Below are 19,892 nucleotides of genomic sequence, written 5' to 3' on the forward strand. Positions count from 1 at the left end.
AGTGAAGGGAGAAAAATTTAGAGCAGCCCACACCTATCCTGCCCGTTTGGAATAGTCTTGGATCGAGCTATCCTTCCAGTTGTGCCCAAGTTTCTTCTCAGCAGACTACAGAAGAGAACAAAGGAGAAAACTGGCTACTGTGAAGCATGCAGACAGGGAATCAAAACCCCAGATTGCAACAGGGAGTGAATCAAACCAGGGTAGACTATGGAATGCACACATTTTGCCCTACAGTTATTTAACTTAAGCAGTGATTTACTCACGGCCATAACAAAAAGGAAAAGGACAAGGCAAAGCAAATTAGAATGCCACATTTGCTTGTACTGCCACTGTATCACATGGGATCTCTAAAAGCAGTCTACCAACTACACACATTGGATACTTCTGATTTAATATTTACAAGTGCCATAATTAGGATACTGCACTGATAAAGACATACAATAAGGTAAGTTAACTCAGGCTCAGTAAAAGCAGGGAGGACTCTACTTGCTAGAAAAGAAAGTTAATCTCGGAAAGAAGGAAGGAAAAGAATATGATTTAGCATATTTATATTCTTAGAAGAGCTCCTTGTTGTTCAAGTCTCACTCCTACTAAATGAAAGGATCAGGAAAGAAACCTGAACAGTAATACTAACAAGAAAAGGGATTTTGCTAGTAGAAAAGAAAAAGCCTAAACTTGAAGAGCTTTCCAGAGCAAACCAGCTAAGTCATTTCTCTTCCTCTCTCACCCTAAAGAAAGCTATCTGTGAATTAACTCTTTCTTCACTTGTAAAACACACAGAGATGACTGTACTCTAGATCTAGAGTACAGATTTTAAGTAAACCTAATAATCCGTTTTGCTGGAATAAAACTCACTGTTTCCTTAATGAAACAAAGTAAATCTAAGAGTCCTCTTCATCTATCTGCTTTCTTCCCAACAATCACACATTTACGTTAACTATTACGTAGTAATTTTAGCACAACGCACAGAGTTAATTTTTCTCTCAATTTACACTTTTCTAATTTTCATAATTATTTTATTGTTTAAAGTTCAAGTCAGACTGACAGGATATCCAAAATTCATTGTACCTCATATTTTGTGATCATTCCTTCCAATCCCTCTATCTTAGACTCCTGTAGAACTGAGTAGGTTTCCATAGTATTGAAAACATCTATTATCTTTACCAGACGTCGATGAAAGGTTTCAAATTTTCCAAAGATATACATCTCACTAAAAGCAAATTGTCTTTCAGCTGGGTTTTGTTCCAATTTCTCTTTTACCTTGTGAAAGCAATTTTGATACTCCTAAAAACAAAGACAAATTTAAAGGAAGAATGTCAAGCATTTAATAAAAGGCACTGTCATCAGCTAGAACAAAATTTATGCAGACAGATATTATCCTAACTTAAGATCAACTACAAGTTTCATCAATAAACAATCATGAACACTATGAAGACAGTAACAGAATTTGTTTCTGAAAACTAACCCAACAATACCATTACAGGATCACACATTTCATCAAATGAATGAACTGCACATATATGTATTCGTACATTCCATCCTTAGCTAGCACGAAATTCTGCTCCCTCCATTTTATAGCAGGGCTTGATGTGTTTACTGAATTTCCAAGATCACAACCCAGATTTCAATTTTCAGAGACTGAAAATAATGATTGTGTGCTGAGCAGTTTTATTGAGTAAAAATGTTTCAAATTTTCCAAAATCACTTTCCAAAACAAAAACCCTTCTGAAGTTAGAACGCTGCTCCATAGCGGCTTCCAGTGCTCATCCTGCTTTCTTACGTGGGCACAAACCTTTACTCCAAACATTAAAATTAAATTCTTCCCAAAGTCAGATTACATAGTCAACAGATTTGATTGAAATTGTTTCTTTCAAGAGTAGTTCTCTTTAAAATGCAATCTTCATTTTCCAACCTAGACGATTCTATGATTCATTACTTTTTATCACATGTATGCATGAATAACCCCACCTGGAGACAGTAATACAAAGTGCCCAGAGTTTCCTAAGTTGCTAGTGATTCAAATTTCAAATTTTAATCTATTGATTTGCTGAAAACTTTTGAACTAATAAGATTCAAATAAAAACCTAATCCTTATCCTTTGACATATTTTAACACAGTAACTGTATAGTTTGCTATATCTTTACAGAAATATATAAATTTATTGCTCTGCTCATAGTAAGACATCATATAAATTTACACTAATTTGTGCTAGAACTATGCAAAATGTGTTGCTTCAGAGGGTGTCAGAATAAAGTTCTAGTCTTCCAAGCACATATTGTTAAGAAATCAAAAAAAAGTAGCAATGGAGAAAACCTAATACGAACCTTCTGATATCTACAGGGAGGTTATCAAAAAGACAGAGGACACCCTAAGGACAGTCCAGAAATTAAAGAGGTTGCCCAGAAAGGCTGTGCAGTCTCTCTATCCCTGGAGAACTTCAAGAAAGGACTTGGCAAACAAGTTTGATCTCCTTTTGCCCTTGCTTTTGCTTTGAGCAGAACATTGAACTAGATACCTGCTGAGGACCCTTCCAAGCTGAATTATCCCATGATCATATGCACCAAAGGGAAGGAAAAAAAAAAAAAATATTCCAAAACAGTCATGGAACTGTATGCAAAAAACAATAAAAGCTATCCTCCCAACAAAGTCTACACAATCAGCTGAATTCTTCTCAGTTTGCTAAATTGCCCTTTCTAAAGGTATAGCTTGTCCACGTATCTTGGAAATATATTCAGCTCGGTAACTCCCCCTGTTTTCATTTCTATCACACATCCCTTCTCATCATGTGAGAAGAAACTTTCTAGAGAAACTTGGGCATGAAAATCCAAGTGAATCTCATATAAGAAGCACAGTTAAGTTAAGCACTCAAACCCTGTTTCCGGAAGTTCAACAGACATTGGACTGCATTCCCTGTTAGCTCTAATATAAATGCTCAAGTTCCAGAGCGTATTTTTCAGTTGTTCATTTTTCCTTCATTATAACATTGCTTCCTCATATAAAATAAAGTTTTCCTAATCACACTCTCCTAAATCTCACCTTATGTTCTGTTTTCCACATTCTCTTCCCACCTACCTGTTTAAGTCTAATAGCTGCTTGTAGCTTTTCCAGAACTCTCTCCCGAGGCTGACTCCAGATGGTGGCTGTATTGTTGTTTGTAATGTAAGATTTACATGCTGTGATCATCTGATTGGTCACCTAAAAGCAGTTTTAACCTTGTGAAAAAAACATGTCAAGACAAAGCAGATCTGACCCTTCTTTCAGACTCACCCCATACCTCTGACTTCACCAGCCTAAAGCCTGAAAAGTAGCAATACCAAACATCAGCCACATAGACAAACTGTCCTCCTTGCAACATCCAGCCTCCACACCATTACACCACCAAAATGTTGTCGATTAACTACACTTATCTTAAACCTAAACACCTTGAACCAACCCTGAAATGACATTGAGGACTACAAAGTCCTTTCGAAAGCAAAGGTAAAAGCAAGGGCTGATGAAACTATGATCATTAACGAATAGTTTGTCCTTCCAACTCCATTTCCTTCTTTATGCAACCATAAGGAGGTTTAATGGCTATATAAATGTTAACATAAATGGTTCTACAAAAAACAGTTCACCACAGGCAAAATCCATTGTAACAAAAAGTTCCTCCATCTATTCATGTCAGGTTTAGCCCTCATTTTCAAGAAGTCTGAGAAAATTCTTATAACTCCAAACTACAGAGACTAAAATAAGTTTTAACTTCAAAGTAATTTTATCACTATTTCCAGTTCTCTGTACATTAAAAAAGCTGCATTAGATTGGCCAAAATGCTGCCTCTTCAATTGCATGGACCCTTTGTGTTTTCTGTCTCTCACTCAAACAAAAATACACACACACACACAAAAAAAAAAAAATCTGTGAAAATTTCCTTTCACACTGTAACACCAACCTTCACAAACAGCGAGGATATCTTTTCAGATGTGTTGTAATACTGAGAGACACTCTGAATCATTTTAATTGCATTTATGAGTCCTGGAATGGCATCCACTATGGACACCTGGGAAGAAATACACAGTCTGAATTCTGCTCAGTGCTTCTGTTACCATACATTACCTCAACACCTAATTAGAGAATGCAGGGGCCTTACAAACATGGTCATCTTAATGCTTCTGTCTCTGTTTCCCTGGACCTCTCCTGCCGACCTGCCTGTCCTACTTCACCTTCCAAGCTCTACAATTCAATTCTGGGGGAAAATTTTCACTAGAGTCTTGGCTGGAAGGATTCTGAAACCTGCTATAACCTTCCATACAAAGAGAGCCCAAAATTACATCAAGCCTCATGGCACTCATTTGAATGCAGAGACTATGAAGAACAACTTTCCTGTAGTACTGGCATTTAGACCATAAAAAAATATATATGACAGATGAAGTGCCTGGGATATGATCTTATAGCCCATTCTTTGGGGTTCATCTCTGAAGCTGGCACCACTTCCTCCTTGGTAAAAGCCAGTATGGGGAGCAGGTCAAGTTCAACAGACCCTGCAGAATACCAATAGCAAGCATATTCACTTTAACTCTGTTTTATATGGGTCTCATACTAACCTTTCATCAGAGAGACTCAAATATCAGATTGGGAAACACTGAAATAACACACTGTTCTAACACCACCCAGGTAAATGCAAACAAACAGAGCCATACCATGGTTGTCCAGAGCACTCTTTGGAAGCAATTTGACTTTAGAAAAAGCATGGAGAGAGAGAGGGGGGTAGCTAGGATGGTCAAAGCTTTGAGTCTTCACAGCCACTCATCATGTTTCGCTGACTAGCAACACGCATACAGTCAGTTGTAAAACCAGTTTTAATGAAAGCAACCATTTGCCACCTACTTTAGCAGCAATGGGACAGTGAGAATCCTTCCTCCTCTCCCTGGCTGGTTTTGTTTACTACTTGTTATGCTTGCGTTATCCTGTTACTATGGTATGAGAAGGTGATTTATATTTACACCTTAGTATTTACATAACCATATTTATATATTCCTAACCCAAGAAGATGAAAATTGCTTTATAAATGTTAGGCTAAGCATGACCTGGCCACCAACACAAAGGCAAAAGCCCAGCCTTTGTTTTCAGCATAGCACGATGTTCACTTTCACAACCCCTTTTTCCTTTTCTTTTTCCCTTTTTTTTTTTTTTAATCTCAAAGATTTCACCAGAGCACAGAATCCAGTTTCATTACCAGACCAAAAGCTTCATAGATACCACGACAATAAAATAACAAGTACTTTATTTTGTAGCCAGAAACTCCTACTAAGCCTCTTTTAGCATAACTGAACAGTCTCAAACTGGAGATGCATACCTAAAATGTTGTCATTTCAAAACTTATCCTACAAACTTCATTAACTTTAATTGTCTCAAGAGGCTTATGTTAAGAATTTAAAAGTTTTGCTTACAGGATCACTATTGTATAAAGGGTCACAACATTTTTCCAGGTAATATAGATACTTCACGTTATCTTTAGCTTCATTTGCTGCATCTGTGATGCACATGTCCAACAGTCGCCATTTCTAAGAATAGAAAGTGGAAAAAAAATAAAACCACACATTTCAGAAAAAACTGGTTTGAGACCACTGTTTCATCATTAGCGTTTAAACACATTTGAAAGCACAGATCTGTTACTTCAGAGTTGCACTTGTTTACCCAAGATGAGAAACAAGTCCTTGGTTTACTTCAATAAGTTGACTGTGAACACACCGTTAGTTTAGACCTCTCAGCTCAATATGTTATGTCAGTAGCAGCATCAAGTCAAGCTGCTGTGAAATACATAGTCATCATCTGTTAACTCTTTTTGCTTGATAGACTGATGAATATATAAAAACCATGCATTTGTTTCACACGTGTTTCATTTTGATGAGCCAAGATTTTTTGGTTGACTCACTTATTTTTCTGTCTGGGATGGGCTTTTAACTTTGTTATGTCGATGTGAGAAGTTACAACCCTACAAGCAGTTTTGACAGACACTGTAACAACACGAGAAAAATGTTAAAAAAGGGGGGTTCGTTTTCTTTTCATTAATTACCCAGTTCATTAATTCAATTTTCTGGTTTAATAATCAACTGTTCAAGGATTTATAAGTATTTCTTTCTATTGAGCCACATGGATAAAGTATGTTATCAGCCTTTAGACAAAGGGGACTCCCAGTCTTTTCCAACAAATTAAACTAGATTTAAACTTTACCTACTCAAGGTGAGGAATACAGAAGGACAAAGAAACCAAAAGTCAAAGATGTTTCAATATTTTCCCCACCAGCAATACTATATACATCACCAAAATTAATTAGGCTATACAGAGCGTTTTTAGCCTTTATAAATGTCATAATTCAAAATAGAAACCTTCAGAAGTTTGGATTTAGCAGCAGCGAGTACTCCAAGCACTGCCTTCACATCTGGGCTCTTCAGCTGCTCCATAAGGTAGCTGAATTTCGACAATCTCTTTTTCCAGTAATCAAGCTCTGCTCGTGGTCCAAGGTCATCAGCTTCCTTTCTCAACTGGTTGTTTTCTGCAAGAACCTTTTGTCATACAGTAATATTAGTAACTGATGCTAATATCTTTATCTGCATGGATAGCATGGATTAATTCAACTCCCAGTATTAACATCCTGTGATAAATTACCTACCTCAGCCGCCACCTCACAAAAGTGACTTTAATTTTGATTGACCTTTTTAGTTCTACTTTAAAGAAGGAATAGTTACAGACCATTACATTTTCTACAAATAACCTGCAAAGCATGTTTCAAAGTACAATTTTGACCATTGAGAATAGTGTGCACTAAACTATTGTGTTCCTTTTGCTTTCATTAATTCCAGTAGGAACCACAAACTGTTTCCTACTTTGATTCCTTGGCTAAGGTGAAACTTTGGCAGCAGTTTATTTGTCAAGGGCTTCCTTTCCTAAAAACAAAAAAAGAAATAGCTACAAAAACTTCTGTCCAGTCAAAAATTATGCTTCAAATCCCTTATACAATAAAGAACAGGAAACATTTAATGTCAACTCAAAACATGGCTTCCTTCTTCCTCCAGTTTGTGAGCAAATCTAAAAATCTCAAATTTGGTATTAGAATCCATAAACCTATAATGCAATTCCAAGAAAGAAAGTAAACTAAACTATCCTTCTGTCACCAAAAAATAACACATAACTAAAATCTCTCAGTGACATCTGGGTTCATTAAACTAAAGATCGTTCTTGCTTTGCTAAATTAACGATAGCAAATGCTTTAATAACTTTTTTTTTTTTTTGCTATTTGGCAATAGGTGAGTAGTAAAAGAAAATAGAGTAAATCTTTTGTGTAGTTAATTGCATTCTCACTGTTCTCAGCTCATACATTTATATATTAAAGAGATTGGGGGGGAGGTGTATTTTCTTTCTTCCTTTTAACAGGTATAGGCCTTAATAAAGAAGATTCTTTCATGGAACTGATTTTTTAATTTGCAAATAAACATATTTCTCTGATAAAATCTTAGCAATAATTTCTACGGGCAGAACAGGGAATAAGACAGCAACTAAGTTTCAATTTTTCCAAGTTTAAAAGTTATTCATGCCATCCTCTTCCTTTATGTCTGCCTGTACAAACATTACAGAACTTGTTTTCTTGAGTCTTCTATGTTTTAGCTTGGATTGCTTTCAACTGATGCATAGACCACAGGAACCTGACATTCATTTCATGCAGTAACTCAATTGGTAGTTTGATTTCTTTCTGAAAAGAACTTTAAGATCTATGCTATAAAGTCTACAAAGGATCTGCTTCTGAGATTAAAAAAAAAAAAATTAATTACAAATATAATCTGCATTTTTTAATTTTATCTGCACTTAAAACAAGTGCACTGACCTTACACTACTTCTAACCACATGAAGAGGTTCCATCAGCCCAATGTTTTCTCCTTAAGATGAGGTGACTATCAAAAACAGGTAACTAAGCTTCCAAATGCATGTGTACGCTCCATTTACTAGTAGTCAGAAAAAGCCCTCTGTAATATTCTGTAATATTGAGAAGTAAAAGCCCAGAAAACATGCCAGCAGTACTTTAAAATACAGGAATTGATCACATCTAACTTTATAGGAAGGCAACTATATGCCAACAGGATTAAACTCAACATCTGCCAATATGCAGATGTTGTCATATTTCACATTTATCTGATGTATCACCTGTTCTATCTGTTTGGTCCATCCTTTCATGCAGACTTCTATTCTTTCAAGAACATCTATGCTGCTAGCAGCCATCAGGTAATCTGAAGGTCCTCTCAGAGTTTTCAGGTCATATGTTTCACATTTCTTCAGAATGACCTAAAACACAAGTTAAAAACCCTGAAATGCTGAAATGATCATTACAAATAAGCCAGGAACCTTAAAAAGTAACTGGCTTCCCCGCTTGGGGTCTCTTACTTCATATTCCCACTCCAGTTTAAAATAAACTCTTTTGAGCCAGGATTGGACTCCAGAATCTGGAGAATTCACCAACCTGGCAGCTGTGCTCTTAGCCTTTATGAAGGAAAGGGCACAAGTAGGAACTAACAGTTAAAGCAACTGTTTGTCATACGTTAATCATTCTTGGTTTAAGAAAGGCCACAGCCATTGAACAGTCAAGAGTCAATAGCTCAAAAGAACTGACACCAGAAGAAACAATAACAGAAGCAGCTGCAGAATTGTTAAAGCCACAAACTTTCAGAGACATTAAAGCCACCAATCAACGTATAACAAGTTACTGAAGACAACAAAAGTGAGGGTTTTTTCTCCAGTTTAGCAAGAGCAACTTTTAATGAGTATTCTACAACAGCAGTTAATTCAAAAGCTCCAAAGCAAGAGATATTCTATAGCTAACTTGTTTTCTAGTTGCCATGTGAACATACTACCTTTTCCAACAGACTTTGCCGAGTTCCTGATAGCACACTAACAAATGCTTCAAGGGAACGAAGGAAGTCCTGCTTAATATTGGAAGCTTGTTGAGGTTCACCAAGTTCAACCCAGCCATGGTCTGTAGTCTGCAAGGCTGGAATGAAGACTTCTGCTATCAACTGCTCAACACTTTTTAGTAAGCCATCTCGACCTACATTCATCATATGAAAATTTACTTCCTGTAAAAAGAAACGTAATATATGTTAAAACAGAAAACAAAATTTTGCCATCATCGTATTTATTCCAGTTCTATTGCCTTGAGCATCTCAAAAATTAGCAGTGTGTACAAGTGCTCTCTTGCAGTAACAGCACAATTCTTGCTAGCAGGAGCTGCAAGATTTGCACAAGGTCACAGATGTCATATAAAACTGAGAAAACAAAGATCTGAAAACACTTCCAAAATATAACGAGTGTATAAGAGACCTCTATGTATCAAGTTCAGCCTATATGGGTGAGCAAAATTACTCCAGCTTGCCACTTTTAAAGCTATCAGAATTACATTTTTTATATATTTGTACATACATATATATAAGCAGAAATCAATGTACTTAAGAGGCTTAGATACCAAAAGAATTATGAGCTACAGTTAATTCTGACTTGCAGTTGCCTGCATTTTGGTCCAGAAAGGATACACCTCTATCCAGTTTGAGAGAGAACAAACCACAGAACATTTGCTTTTTAGACATTCTGAAAAGACTCTGAAGACTTCCAAGATAAATTACATTAATCTGCCAGCCAGTTTTTCCTTCATTAGAAGGTACCACAAGATTTTTTTTTCAACAATATAATTGACCAACAAACAACTTGAATTTAAGTGTCACACATTAGATGTGTCTTCAGACATACCATTTTTACTTTTCAACTTGTCTTTCCTAGTTTTAACGTATTATCTACTACCAGCAAGGGCTATATCATCACTTGTGAAGAACTTTGCTTTACACATCTTTCAGTTGCAATTACCAGCTTGCAAGCATTATTAATAAGTAAAAAATCTTCCAATGTTAAAATGTATATAATTGACTAAAATCTAAGCCAGGTTCTTCAAAATCATTAAAAAAAAAAAAAAGTTAAGCATAGAACTTTAAAGCACGTATCTGTAGAAAACAAATAATAATCTCATGATGACAGATAGATGATCCACCTTTTGCTCTTCTAATTTTGCTTATCTGGGCAAAATAGAGTTTTAAAGGTTTTCCTAGAAGAGATGGGGGAAGTTAAAACTTGCTGGCTTAAGAGTTGCACTTGAATGTTCCCATTTCGAAATGTATAGAAAGTTTTCCACAACACTAAATTCTCATTTATCCCATCATTCTTATTTGAAGATTAGTCTGATTAGCTCTGATTAGTTTGTCTGCAACTATAGGATTCCCTACGATTTAAGGAGTCCTTTACCAGTAAAAACATGCTTATATATAATTTCCATATACACTTTCAAAAATAAAGCCATTTTTGTTTGGTTTTTTAATGGATTTACTAGCGCTTATTGAAGTTTAACAGCTTATTATTTAGGTATTGACTAATTACTCTTTGTCATTTTGGATTGTCACAAACTCTTCCTTAGCATCATTTCTTCATAACAATGATACACTTCAGGTTGCTGCCACTAGATAATGTCAGTTTTTCCATTCCCTTCCTTTTTTGTCCTGTGTTTCATTTAGCCAAACTGCATCCGTTTGCTCATTCTCCCCTGTCAAAAGCTGTCAAATTATGTGGTGAGAGCAAATATCCCAAGACAAAAATGAATTTTAAATAGCGTACAGTGATCAGCAGTCACTGACTCTTACCTGATAGATATTTTCAGTTGTGATGGGTTTAAAAAGACTAGATCTAATGAAGAAAATGCATACACCAGTTAAAGCAACTTCTTTTCCCTCTGTCACAAATACTTTAGGTTTATTCTTTATCAAATGAGAGTTGATTCCTGTTCCTGGAAGGCTGAAGTGCTCTACAGATTCAAATAAAAGAAACATTTAAAAACCACAGACTATTTATTCAAAGAAAAGTTTTCTAAACAAACAGTTCAGTCATCATTTGTGTGTCTCTGAGTTTCAGTCTCCTAGAACCACCTCATGGGACTATCCACAGACAGTATGCAGCATCCAGAGTCCTCACAGCACAGTGAGAACTATTTCACCTACTTTTCCCATTCTTACATCAAAAGCCTTTCATTTCTACCCATTTATTTGTTTTCTATTCCTTCTAAGCAAAGGTTGAAGCTCAAGATCCTCCTACATGGCTCTCTATCATGTAGTTGCAGATAATCCTTTATTGTTTAAAAAAACCCAAACAAACAAACAAACAAACCAGCAAACGTAGTTTAGCTCAGAGAAGCTTCTATCAACTGTCTTTCCTTAAGAACATGTAAACCTAAGTCTAACATACAAAAAAAAAAAAGAAATAGAGTGCTTCTGGAAACAAGGAGACAAGCCACAGCAGATTCTTTGAGGGGAAAAAAAATAAAAAACACCAGCAAAACACCCAAAACAACAGCAAAAGAAACAGTTAGGGTGCTGCAAGGCGTTTCCCTGTCCTTTCTTCTTTCCCCAACATGAATATGCTGCTCCCACATTTAGGCTGTTGGTAACACTTCTGAAGAGTCACCAAGAAGTAGCAGTGTGTCTGGGGAAAAATAATTCCCCTAAATTGTGCTTTTGGCCACGTTATTTCTCTGTTACTAGTTTTGTAGCATTACCTCAGAGTAAAATGCTCATACATACACACCTCAGTAAGACATTGCAACAATGAAGAGACAAAAAGTGAATTGTTGATACCAGTATTTAAAGGACAACATCCAAAAAATTGCAAAAAATGACAGGTCACATGCCCCTTCTTTTTTCAGGCACACAACCATCTGCCCCAGAGATCCCTATTTTGGATCAGGCAGTCACTCATAAGTCCCCTCCCCACCCTTTTTTTCACATCATCTTTCCTCCTCCCCTTTTTCACCACAGCTCCTGCAGAAGCCTGTTTTCTGTTTACTTTAGAAGTCCATCAAGGGCTGTGTCACTAGCAGAAGTCTTGGCTCTGAGAATTTTATCAATTTGATTTACTGTCAATTAACATAAACTTGCACTATCCTTGTACTTCAGTAATTACAGAGGCTAGACCAGCAACAGCCATCCCAGTTTTCAGGGCATTCCCACGACGTATGGAGCTGGAGTAGGTAGTACATTCTGCAGTGTCTTTAGAAACGATGTACTGTGACTGAAGAGGGTGCTAAAAGTTGTTAAGCTGCATGTTAAAAATGCCATTCAAAACACTGCAAAAAATCTGCATGTGAGGGTGGGCAAAAAAACAGACTTTGAAATTACCCCTTAGGCCTCTGGAAAACATCTTCCTGAACTCCGAGCTACACAGTCTCCTGCTCTGCCAGGACACAAAATATCTTGTAGGCACTCTTCATTGGGTCATGTTCTGCCCTAACAGAAGCGTTTGTTGATCCACATCAGGGTCAGGAAACCAGCTGGATTTGAGCTGGTGTGTAGTAAGTGCCCTTGCCAACAAGATGCATGTAATACCACAAAAATTTGCTTAACTTTACTGATTAGTAGCCATCACTGTAACTGCGATTTTTGCTTTGCTAGCCTGTGAACCACAGCCCCAGAATGACCAGCACAGAAAATTCTTTTACAAACTCTGCCCTACCTGAGAAGTAAAAATGTACAGCACAAGCTGCACACCGTGATGTGCAATATCAAGTAACTGTACACTCATGGCTGTGGGCAAAGGCAGCCTCCACCCACCCACTTCATCCCACACTCACCTGTCTTCTCCTCCTTCACCACCAGTTCATTTTGTCTTGCTTTTTTTTACCTCCAGCTGCATCATCTTCTGGGAACTTTTGCTTATTCACTCAATGCATACGTTGCCGTGAATTTGGTTTTCGGTTGTTCTTTTTTTTTCTCCAGCTTTCTATATTGCCTGCCTCTAGCATCACATCCCAAAGATCAAAGGCTGCTACAATCATACTGTAGGATCACCTGCTCAGTTTCGGGCTGGGTGAGGGGGACTCTGATTAGGGTCTCAGCCTTTGCCCCTTGCTTCACACTCTCTCCAACATGCTTCCACCACTTAAGGAAGTCATCTTTTAACTATTAAAAACCATTTCCCAGCCCCCCAGGCAAGAATTACTGGGAAGTACCTTGCTGCCACATACTAGCAATATGCAGAAGTGCACTAAGAAGCTTCAGTAATTTCATCAACCCTCATTTTACAAGCAAGGATCAATGTCCCGGTACGACCAAACTTGACTTGCCTTAAGCCCCAATTTATAAGAACTTTACTGTTTGCTTTTTCCTGGCATGCTTGCTCAGCACAACTATAACATTGCAGGAGAACCTGAGTTGCTTTACCTGTATCCGTTGCTTCCACATCTTGATAGTAGAACATCAGATGACGCAAACCTCCTGGCTCCAAGAATTTGTCAATCCGCTCTATCTGTTTGAGATTGTGTTGAGATTATTATGCATAATATACCCACTATGAAGAGTTCAACTTGTTCAGATTTTTAACATAAAGGACTGACAAATACTCATCACGTTATCATTGTTTAATAATAAAGTTATACCAGGCCCAGTTACTAACCTCCAAAAAATTATTAAGTTGCCTTGCCTTTTAGCAGCACATGCCTAATTAATTGAATCATTCAAATTTTTCCATGCTGAACACAAATAAATATAGCCAGGCTATGTTTCAGTTTACCGAAACCACTTAGTGTACATGTTGTGTATGACCTTTTAAACTGAGGGCACAGGGCATATCTTCATTTACTGAAGTGTAGCAGCTCCTCAGTGAAGTCCCTCACCTATATTATTCTTAGTGCCATTCAGCTAACAAGCTGAAAGCAAAAAACACACAGCTGCAATTATTCCATATCATAGCAACAGAGGGAGCCTTTATTTATTTATAATTTAAGCATGAGGACAATTTCACAGTTCTCCATCAATTTAAGGCTGCCATCAAGCATCCTTGAACCATGTATTGATAGTGCAGTCCAGGAATCTCATGTATAGGCCATACAGACCTAAGAAGAAAGTTAATTGCTCTACGCTAGTATGCTGATCAGTGTTTCAGCACTTGAAAGGCTTGCCTAATCCATGATTTTTCTAGACCTATAAGTCATTGTTTCATATAGCCCCTAACTACATCACAATATTCCAGCAGAAAAGGCTTCTACTTCTAGAAGTTCTTCAGAAACATTTGCTGATACCATTTGTGCTTCCTAGTGCAGCAAAAAGACTAAGAGATCACCAGCAGCAGGAAGAAAGCCACATTTATCCCTCTTCCATTAATAATGGGCCTCAGTTACACCAAGATCACATAAACTGCTATTCCAGAAAATCTTGGCTGAGCCCCTCAAGATGAGGTCAAAACAACTATTACGCTTTTCTCTTTCCAAGTATAACAGCTGCCAGTATTTTCTTCATCTGAAAATTATTCTCGGGCAATATAGTTTGCCAGGAAACCCATTCAGAGATAGAATGGACAAAGGCTGAAACAAGTTCTGCTTTTTAACTTGTCTGATAGTGTTCTGCACAGCTTATTTTCCTATATTACATGGAATCACAGAAATGTTGGAAGGGACCTCTGGGAGATCTGGGCCAGCCTCCTGTATCATCAACAACAGCTCAGGCTGAGTCTCAAAAACCTTAAGGACAGAAATTCCACAACTCACTTGAGTAACCTATTCCCATGCTACAGTACCCTGCTGGTGAAGAAGGGTTTCTTAATGTCCAGTTTGCAAGCTGTGGCTATTGCCTTTGTCATATGATCTGCAACCGCTGCGAAGAGTTCAGGTCTGCCATCTTTGCAACTACTCTTCAAGTAACTGCAGACTACTATTTGACTGCCCCTCAATCTCTTACTCTCCTCCTCATACTTCACATGCCCTATGTCCCTCACTATCTTCATAGTCTTTCACTGGACTTTCTTCAGTTTCTTAACAATATTAGCATTGAAAAGGGAATGCATAAATTGAAGGTATACAGATGGAAAAAGAATACAAAAGGGGGGGGGGAGGGGGGGAAACACAAACAAAACCATGTTTACTTTAGTGTCAGGGAGTAAAACAAGATCTATTTCCTGTCTACCCAGCCTTAAAAAAAGTAATGATTTCTTTTCAAATCACAAAACGTATCTCCCCTTCATTTAATACTTACCATCAACTCTGATGCACCGTTTCCTCAATATACATATTTCTAACTGCTTACCCCCTGCATTAACCCTCATGTAGTCAGTCAAATCACTTAGCATTCTATTTTGTCATGTAGTTTCCACCTGATTTAATTTCCTAAACTAGATCAAAATGTAGTCTCACAAACATTGGTGCCATCCTAATGGAATCAGATTACCTGGTTGCCATCAAGAATAGCATCTTCTACTTCTGCTTTGTCCAGATTAACACAAGAGGCAACAGTGTCCAGTAAGTAATCATGCCTGCCATCCAGCCGAGCACGTTTAGCCTCCCTCTCTTCCTTGATCTTTTGCTGTCATAAAACACAAAGCGGGCAATGAATAATTCACAATCTATTTTGAAAACAAAAATAAAGACAATTCTAAAATCTATTTTAAAAAGTAAAGGCTACTACGTTCTTTCATACTGTGGTTTGTGTTTTTAAGGCACTCAAATGAACTTTTTAGAAGCAACCTGTTATGCCTTTACCATTGATTTCCTGTGATCTATTTTCAGATTTAGCACAAAATTTCTATCATCTGTCTTTTGTACGATATTATTTATCTGTTGAAATGCTCTACTAAAAAAAAAAAAAAAAAAAAAGTATTTTATATGTACGGCTCCGTCATTTACAAGCTGTTTTCAACACCCTAGGTCCTTAGTCCTGGCTTTTCAGTCTAGTCAAATACGACCATCAAGTCAAGACAGGTTTCTGACCCATCTTTGTTATTTGTGGAAGATATTGTAAGCGTTCTCTAATAAAGACAGATGCTGCTGGAGAAAGCTAGAGTTTCATAACATTATCTCTTTAGTGTAATGAGAAGTAAAACAAGCCACAAGCTTCAAGGTATGCAAGTGTTTACAAATGTGCTTAACTATGGCTATTATACCATTCTTCAAGCAGTATGCCTACTTTTCTAATTAAATTGAATTCCCACATGTAATGCACCTCATTACATTATAGACAAAATAGCCTTCTGGAATAGTTACTGGTATTATTGTGCTTGCGGATTACAAGATTTAATATCATTTCATTTTCAAAAGAAATTTAGAATTATGTTTCACTGGTGGTAAATTCAATCTTTATTTCCCCAGTGATTATAAAAAATCTAGCAACTCCATAAAATATGCACAAATGATTTATCCACAAGCTTCTGCGGAGCCAATAGGACTTGCATGATATACTTTATACTCTTATGTAAATATCTTTCCTACTTCCTGAAGGAATTTTCAAATATTTGGTAAACTCATAATTACTAGCATGCCTTCATAAGTGCTGAATGCACTGGAAATGTTTTTCCACTTAAAAGACAAACATACAAATCCTGTTCTTTACACAGATATGCCTGAAGAATGCAGTAGCAGATTAATTTGTACACATAATTTATGCAATTTCACCTCTGTCATTCCCTAACATGGTCTCCACTTTCCCAGAAGTGCGATGTCATCACAGGATTGGCCTTTCCTACATGTTCTCAAATCAGAGTAGAAATTTTCCCCCTAGTTAGACATACAAAATGCAACCCTTTGGGGCAGAATCAGCTTCACACTAGATGATAAAACTAGAATCCTAATCACTGTTGTTTCAGTAATTTAAGCACAACTGATAATGCATCTTTAACACAGAAACATACAAACAATACTCTGCCAACTAGTTAGCTTCTATTTAATCCGGCAAAAAGCTCTTTTCGTTTTACTTAAACTAGAGAGACTACTTTTGTACTCTCCTGTGTTTCCAGCATAAAACTCCAGATACATTACTACACAAGGTATTCATCTTACACCGGCTATCCGTTCCCAACTCCACCTATACAGATGGCCCTTGATATGTTCATAGCCTCCATTCCTTCTACAAGTTGCTCTTTATGTAGACTGAAATAACGAGCAACTTCTCAAACTGGGCAATCGTGCCCTGTTTCAGTTCTTTTAATGCTTTCCAATCCTTTAATTGCAGCCTCTCAAGCCTTGTAACAAATATACTAGCTATTGTGCGCAGCTGTTCCCATAGCATTAGGCAATATTTGATGCCTAAACCCAGTAACAAGCATTTGTTAATATGACACAAAACTTTAAGAATTTAGTTAAATTATTTTAATGAACTGTACCTAGAGAAAACAGGGAATCATTTACTAGACAGTAAATCTAGAGTTTTATGAAGATTAAGACATTCACTTGCATTTATCACTTCTGGAAGGCATTTGCATTGTGCTGGTAGATATCCCTGTAATTAATGCAAGTAGCATGCATGTTTTTCCTGATAGTTGCTACAATGTTATTCAAGAACACACCCTGCCTGTCATACTTCCATATTTTACGTCATACTCACTACAGAAGTACATATTCCTAAACAGCATCTGTACAAAAAAATACCAAAAAACAGGCAAGTTTATGTAATTCAAATAAACATCAATTAATAGAACACTGAAAGAGTAAGATTTCAAGATGGAAAGATTGTTAAAACACATAAGCTATCATTTTTATTGGCAATAGAGGAATTTCTGGTACGCACAGTCACACTGACTTGCAAACCCTGAAAAGGAACAGCAGCAACTGTCATCAAGGTCATACAACAAAGCCTCACCATAATGTCCTATGATGCAGGAGGATCCAGATGGAACCGTATTTACAAGAGATAAATGCTTTCTCACTTAGATATCTGGAAGGATTGTCCAAGTTTTTATATGTTACAGCTTTACCTCAGTTCTTCATTTAAAGAACAGCAGCACAGCCACATTTAGTTTTGGGTTTCTTTTACCACTCTTAGTTAGTTATAAAGATAATAAAGTCTGTATGACATAGTCCCACAACAGGTGCAAGTCCAAAGCTAAACTAATTAACTGAAAAGCCCTTCTTTGATGATGAGTCTAGTTATAACAAGTAACTTGTTTTATGTTACATAAAACCTTAACATTCCTAATATCTAAATACCAAAAATTCGGTATTTAAATTCCAATTAGCACAGGAAACTAATTTCAGTAGACTTCAGATCTCCTGAAGCAGAATAATGGGGAGATTCCTAAATCCATTTTAACATATTCCTAATCCCATAACCAACACACCATCAATCTGAAGCAACAAATGGGGATTAAATAAATTTAAAAAAAAAAAAATTGTTTTCTAACTACCACAAGAGTACATAAATTTAAGCAGAACGTACTAAAAGATAAGAAGCGAGAGATGCCAGGGGTCCTTCCTTTGAAACAATAGCCTCAGAAACCAAATATTGACTATTGACAGCTTCTCCATTATAGAGTGCAGTTGCTGATGTCTCTGCAGACACTCTAGAGTTAGGATGAATGTTATTTAGTATGCAAGTCATGATTGCGCAAGTTAAAACTCGTTTCTGAACAAAGTTTATCCAGCAAATGATGCATTTTGTTGCCAGAATACTGTGCATTAGTGAATTTGGACATGCTCAGATCAAAGCCTTTTCAATGAGAAATACACTTGAACTTTACCAGGAAGCTCAAAAGTAAGAGAGTCAAAAAGTAAGAGTGTTCTGTTGTTAATTTACTGTCTTATCCAAAACTTATTTAATGAATGTTAAGTTAGAGAGGCATTCCTCTACCTCTATCTTTAACTTGCTAAGATGTTTTATATTGCATAAGCATTGCTCAGGGATTTCCCTGTAAAAGTAAACTGCAAACCATTTTACGCTTTCCAAGCACCCTGAGTTTTCAACAGCACACACCTTTTTGTTTGCTCCTCTCCAAAACACACATACCCTACAGAATTAAGGCAGTCACCTTAGCTGACTCTTAAATCTCAGACATCAATCAGAGCTTTTCCACATTTGTTATAACATTGCATTAACTCGGGAACAGTTTGTTCAAATAACCAGCTTTTAAAACTAGACTGAGGGTCTTAATGAATTTTGTATTTTATTATTGTTTCTCAATGCTACATAGTGTCTTCAAAATTCTACTCCCATTTTATAAATATGGAAAGAGTGAAGTTAAACTTCAATTTTCCTTGGTAGCAGAGCCTATCCCTCTTATGTTGCCAGACCTAGCACCAAGTTCTTTATTGTACTGGTATAACATTTGTGAAATTATACCATTACCAAACCACTGTAACAATCTGGACAAGATACAAGTACCAGTAGTTAAATGCATAAATATCTCTCAGTGCAAATTTACTCTTCAAAACAAATCATGCAACTAAGCCTGGATTGATTTTAAGACCAGTTGCAAAACAAGCTACCTCTCATGACAAATACCTATTCCAAATACTATGTCTTGCTTTAAAAGGCAAAGTTTATCTGTTTTGATATAGTTAGAATGTTTTGTGAAACCAACATCATCCACTTTGACCACTTTAAAACACGTATTTTTCTACACCCTCTCCCCCCTCAATTCACACCTTCATTCAAACTATACAGTTACTCGTCTCGACCTAACCCGCTGTTCAGTTTTCCTTACCTTTATAACTCTGCCAATGCTCTGTTTCCAAAGTTGCTTTCTTCCAGCTCTAAACATTGTACTATTCAATATAAGCATCCAGTACTCTTTTTCAGCAATAAGGCTTAAACCATGGAGCAAGGTTCTTGATTCATCATTTTGCACTCTCCCCCCAATCTTTCGTTCATATTTGTTTCATTCCTTATCTGTAGGAACACCCCAAAAAAAAAAAAATCTGGAAAATACAGTAAGGATCTAAAAAGCCAGCAACTATTAACCTTAGCTCTGTATTTAGATTCAGTTCTAACATGCATTTAAATTACTTGAAAACTAAATTGGACTTCTTTAGAAACTAGAGGTCTCCAATCACCAGAATTTACTGTCTATAGAATAAG

The 19,892-nt window shown here is 36.7% G+C and overlaps 1 protein-coding gene across 1 annotated transcript in view; it reads right to left on the reverse strand.

The window, feature by feature from the left end:
• Positions 1–19,575, reverse strand: part of DNAH5 (dynein axonemal heavy chain 5) — a 122,630-nt gene extending 103,055 nt beyond the window's left edge. Inside the window, 11 exon segments of the mRNA XM_074146807.1 lie at positions 1,069–1,284; positions 3,073–3,195; positions 3,932–4,039; positions 5,430–5,543; positions 6,369–6,545; positions 8,179–8,316; positions 8,883–9,104; positions 10,710–10,868; positions 13,273–13,362; positions 15,276–15,410; positions 19,519–19,575. Of these exon segments, the coding sequence (XP_074002908.1) occupies positions 1,069–1,284; positions 3,073–3,195; positions 3,932–4,039; positions 5,430–5,543; positions 6,369–6,545; positions 8,179–8,316; positions 8,883–9,104; positions 10,710–10,868; positions 13,273–13,362; positions 15,276–15,410; positions 19,519–19,575 (1,539 nt within the window).
• Between the last annotated feature and the right edge of the window lie 317 nt (positions 19,576–19,892).

The sequence above is a fragment of the Numenius arquata genome, chromosome 4, assembly GCF_964106895.1.
Source record: "Numenius arquata chromosome 4, bNumArq3.hap1.1, whole genome shotgun sequence".
In the NCBI taxonomy this organism is placed as follows: Eukaryota; Metazoa; Chordata; class Aves; order Charadriiformes; family Scolopacidae; genus Numenius; species Numenius arquata.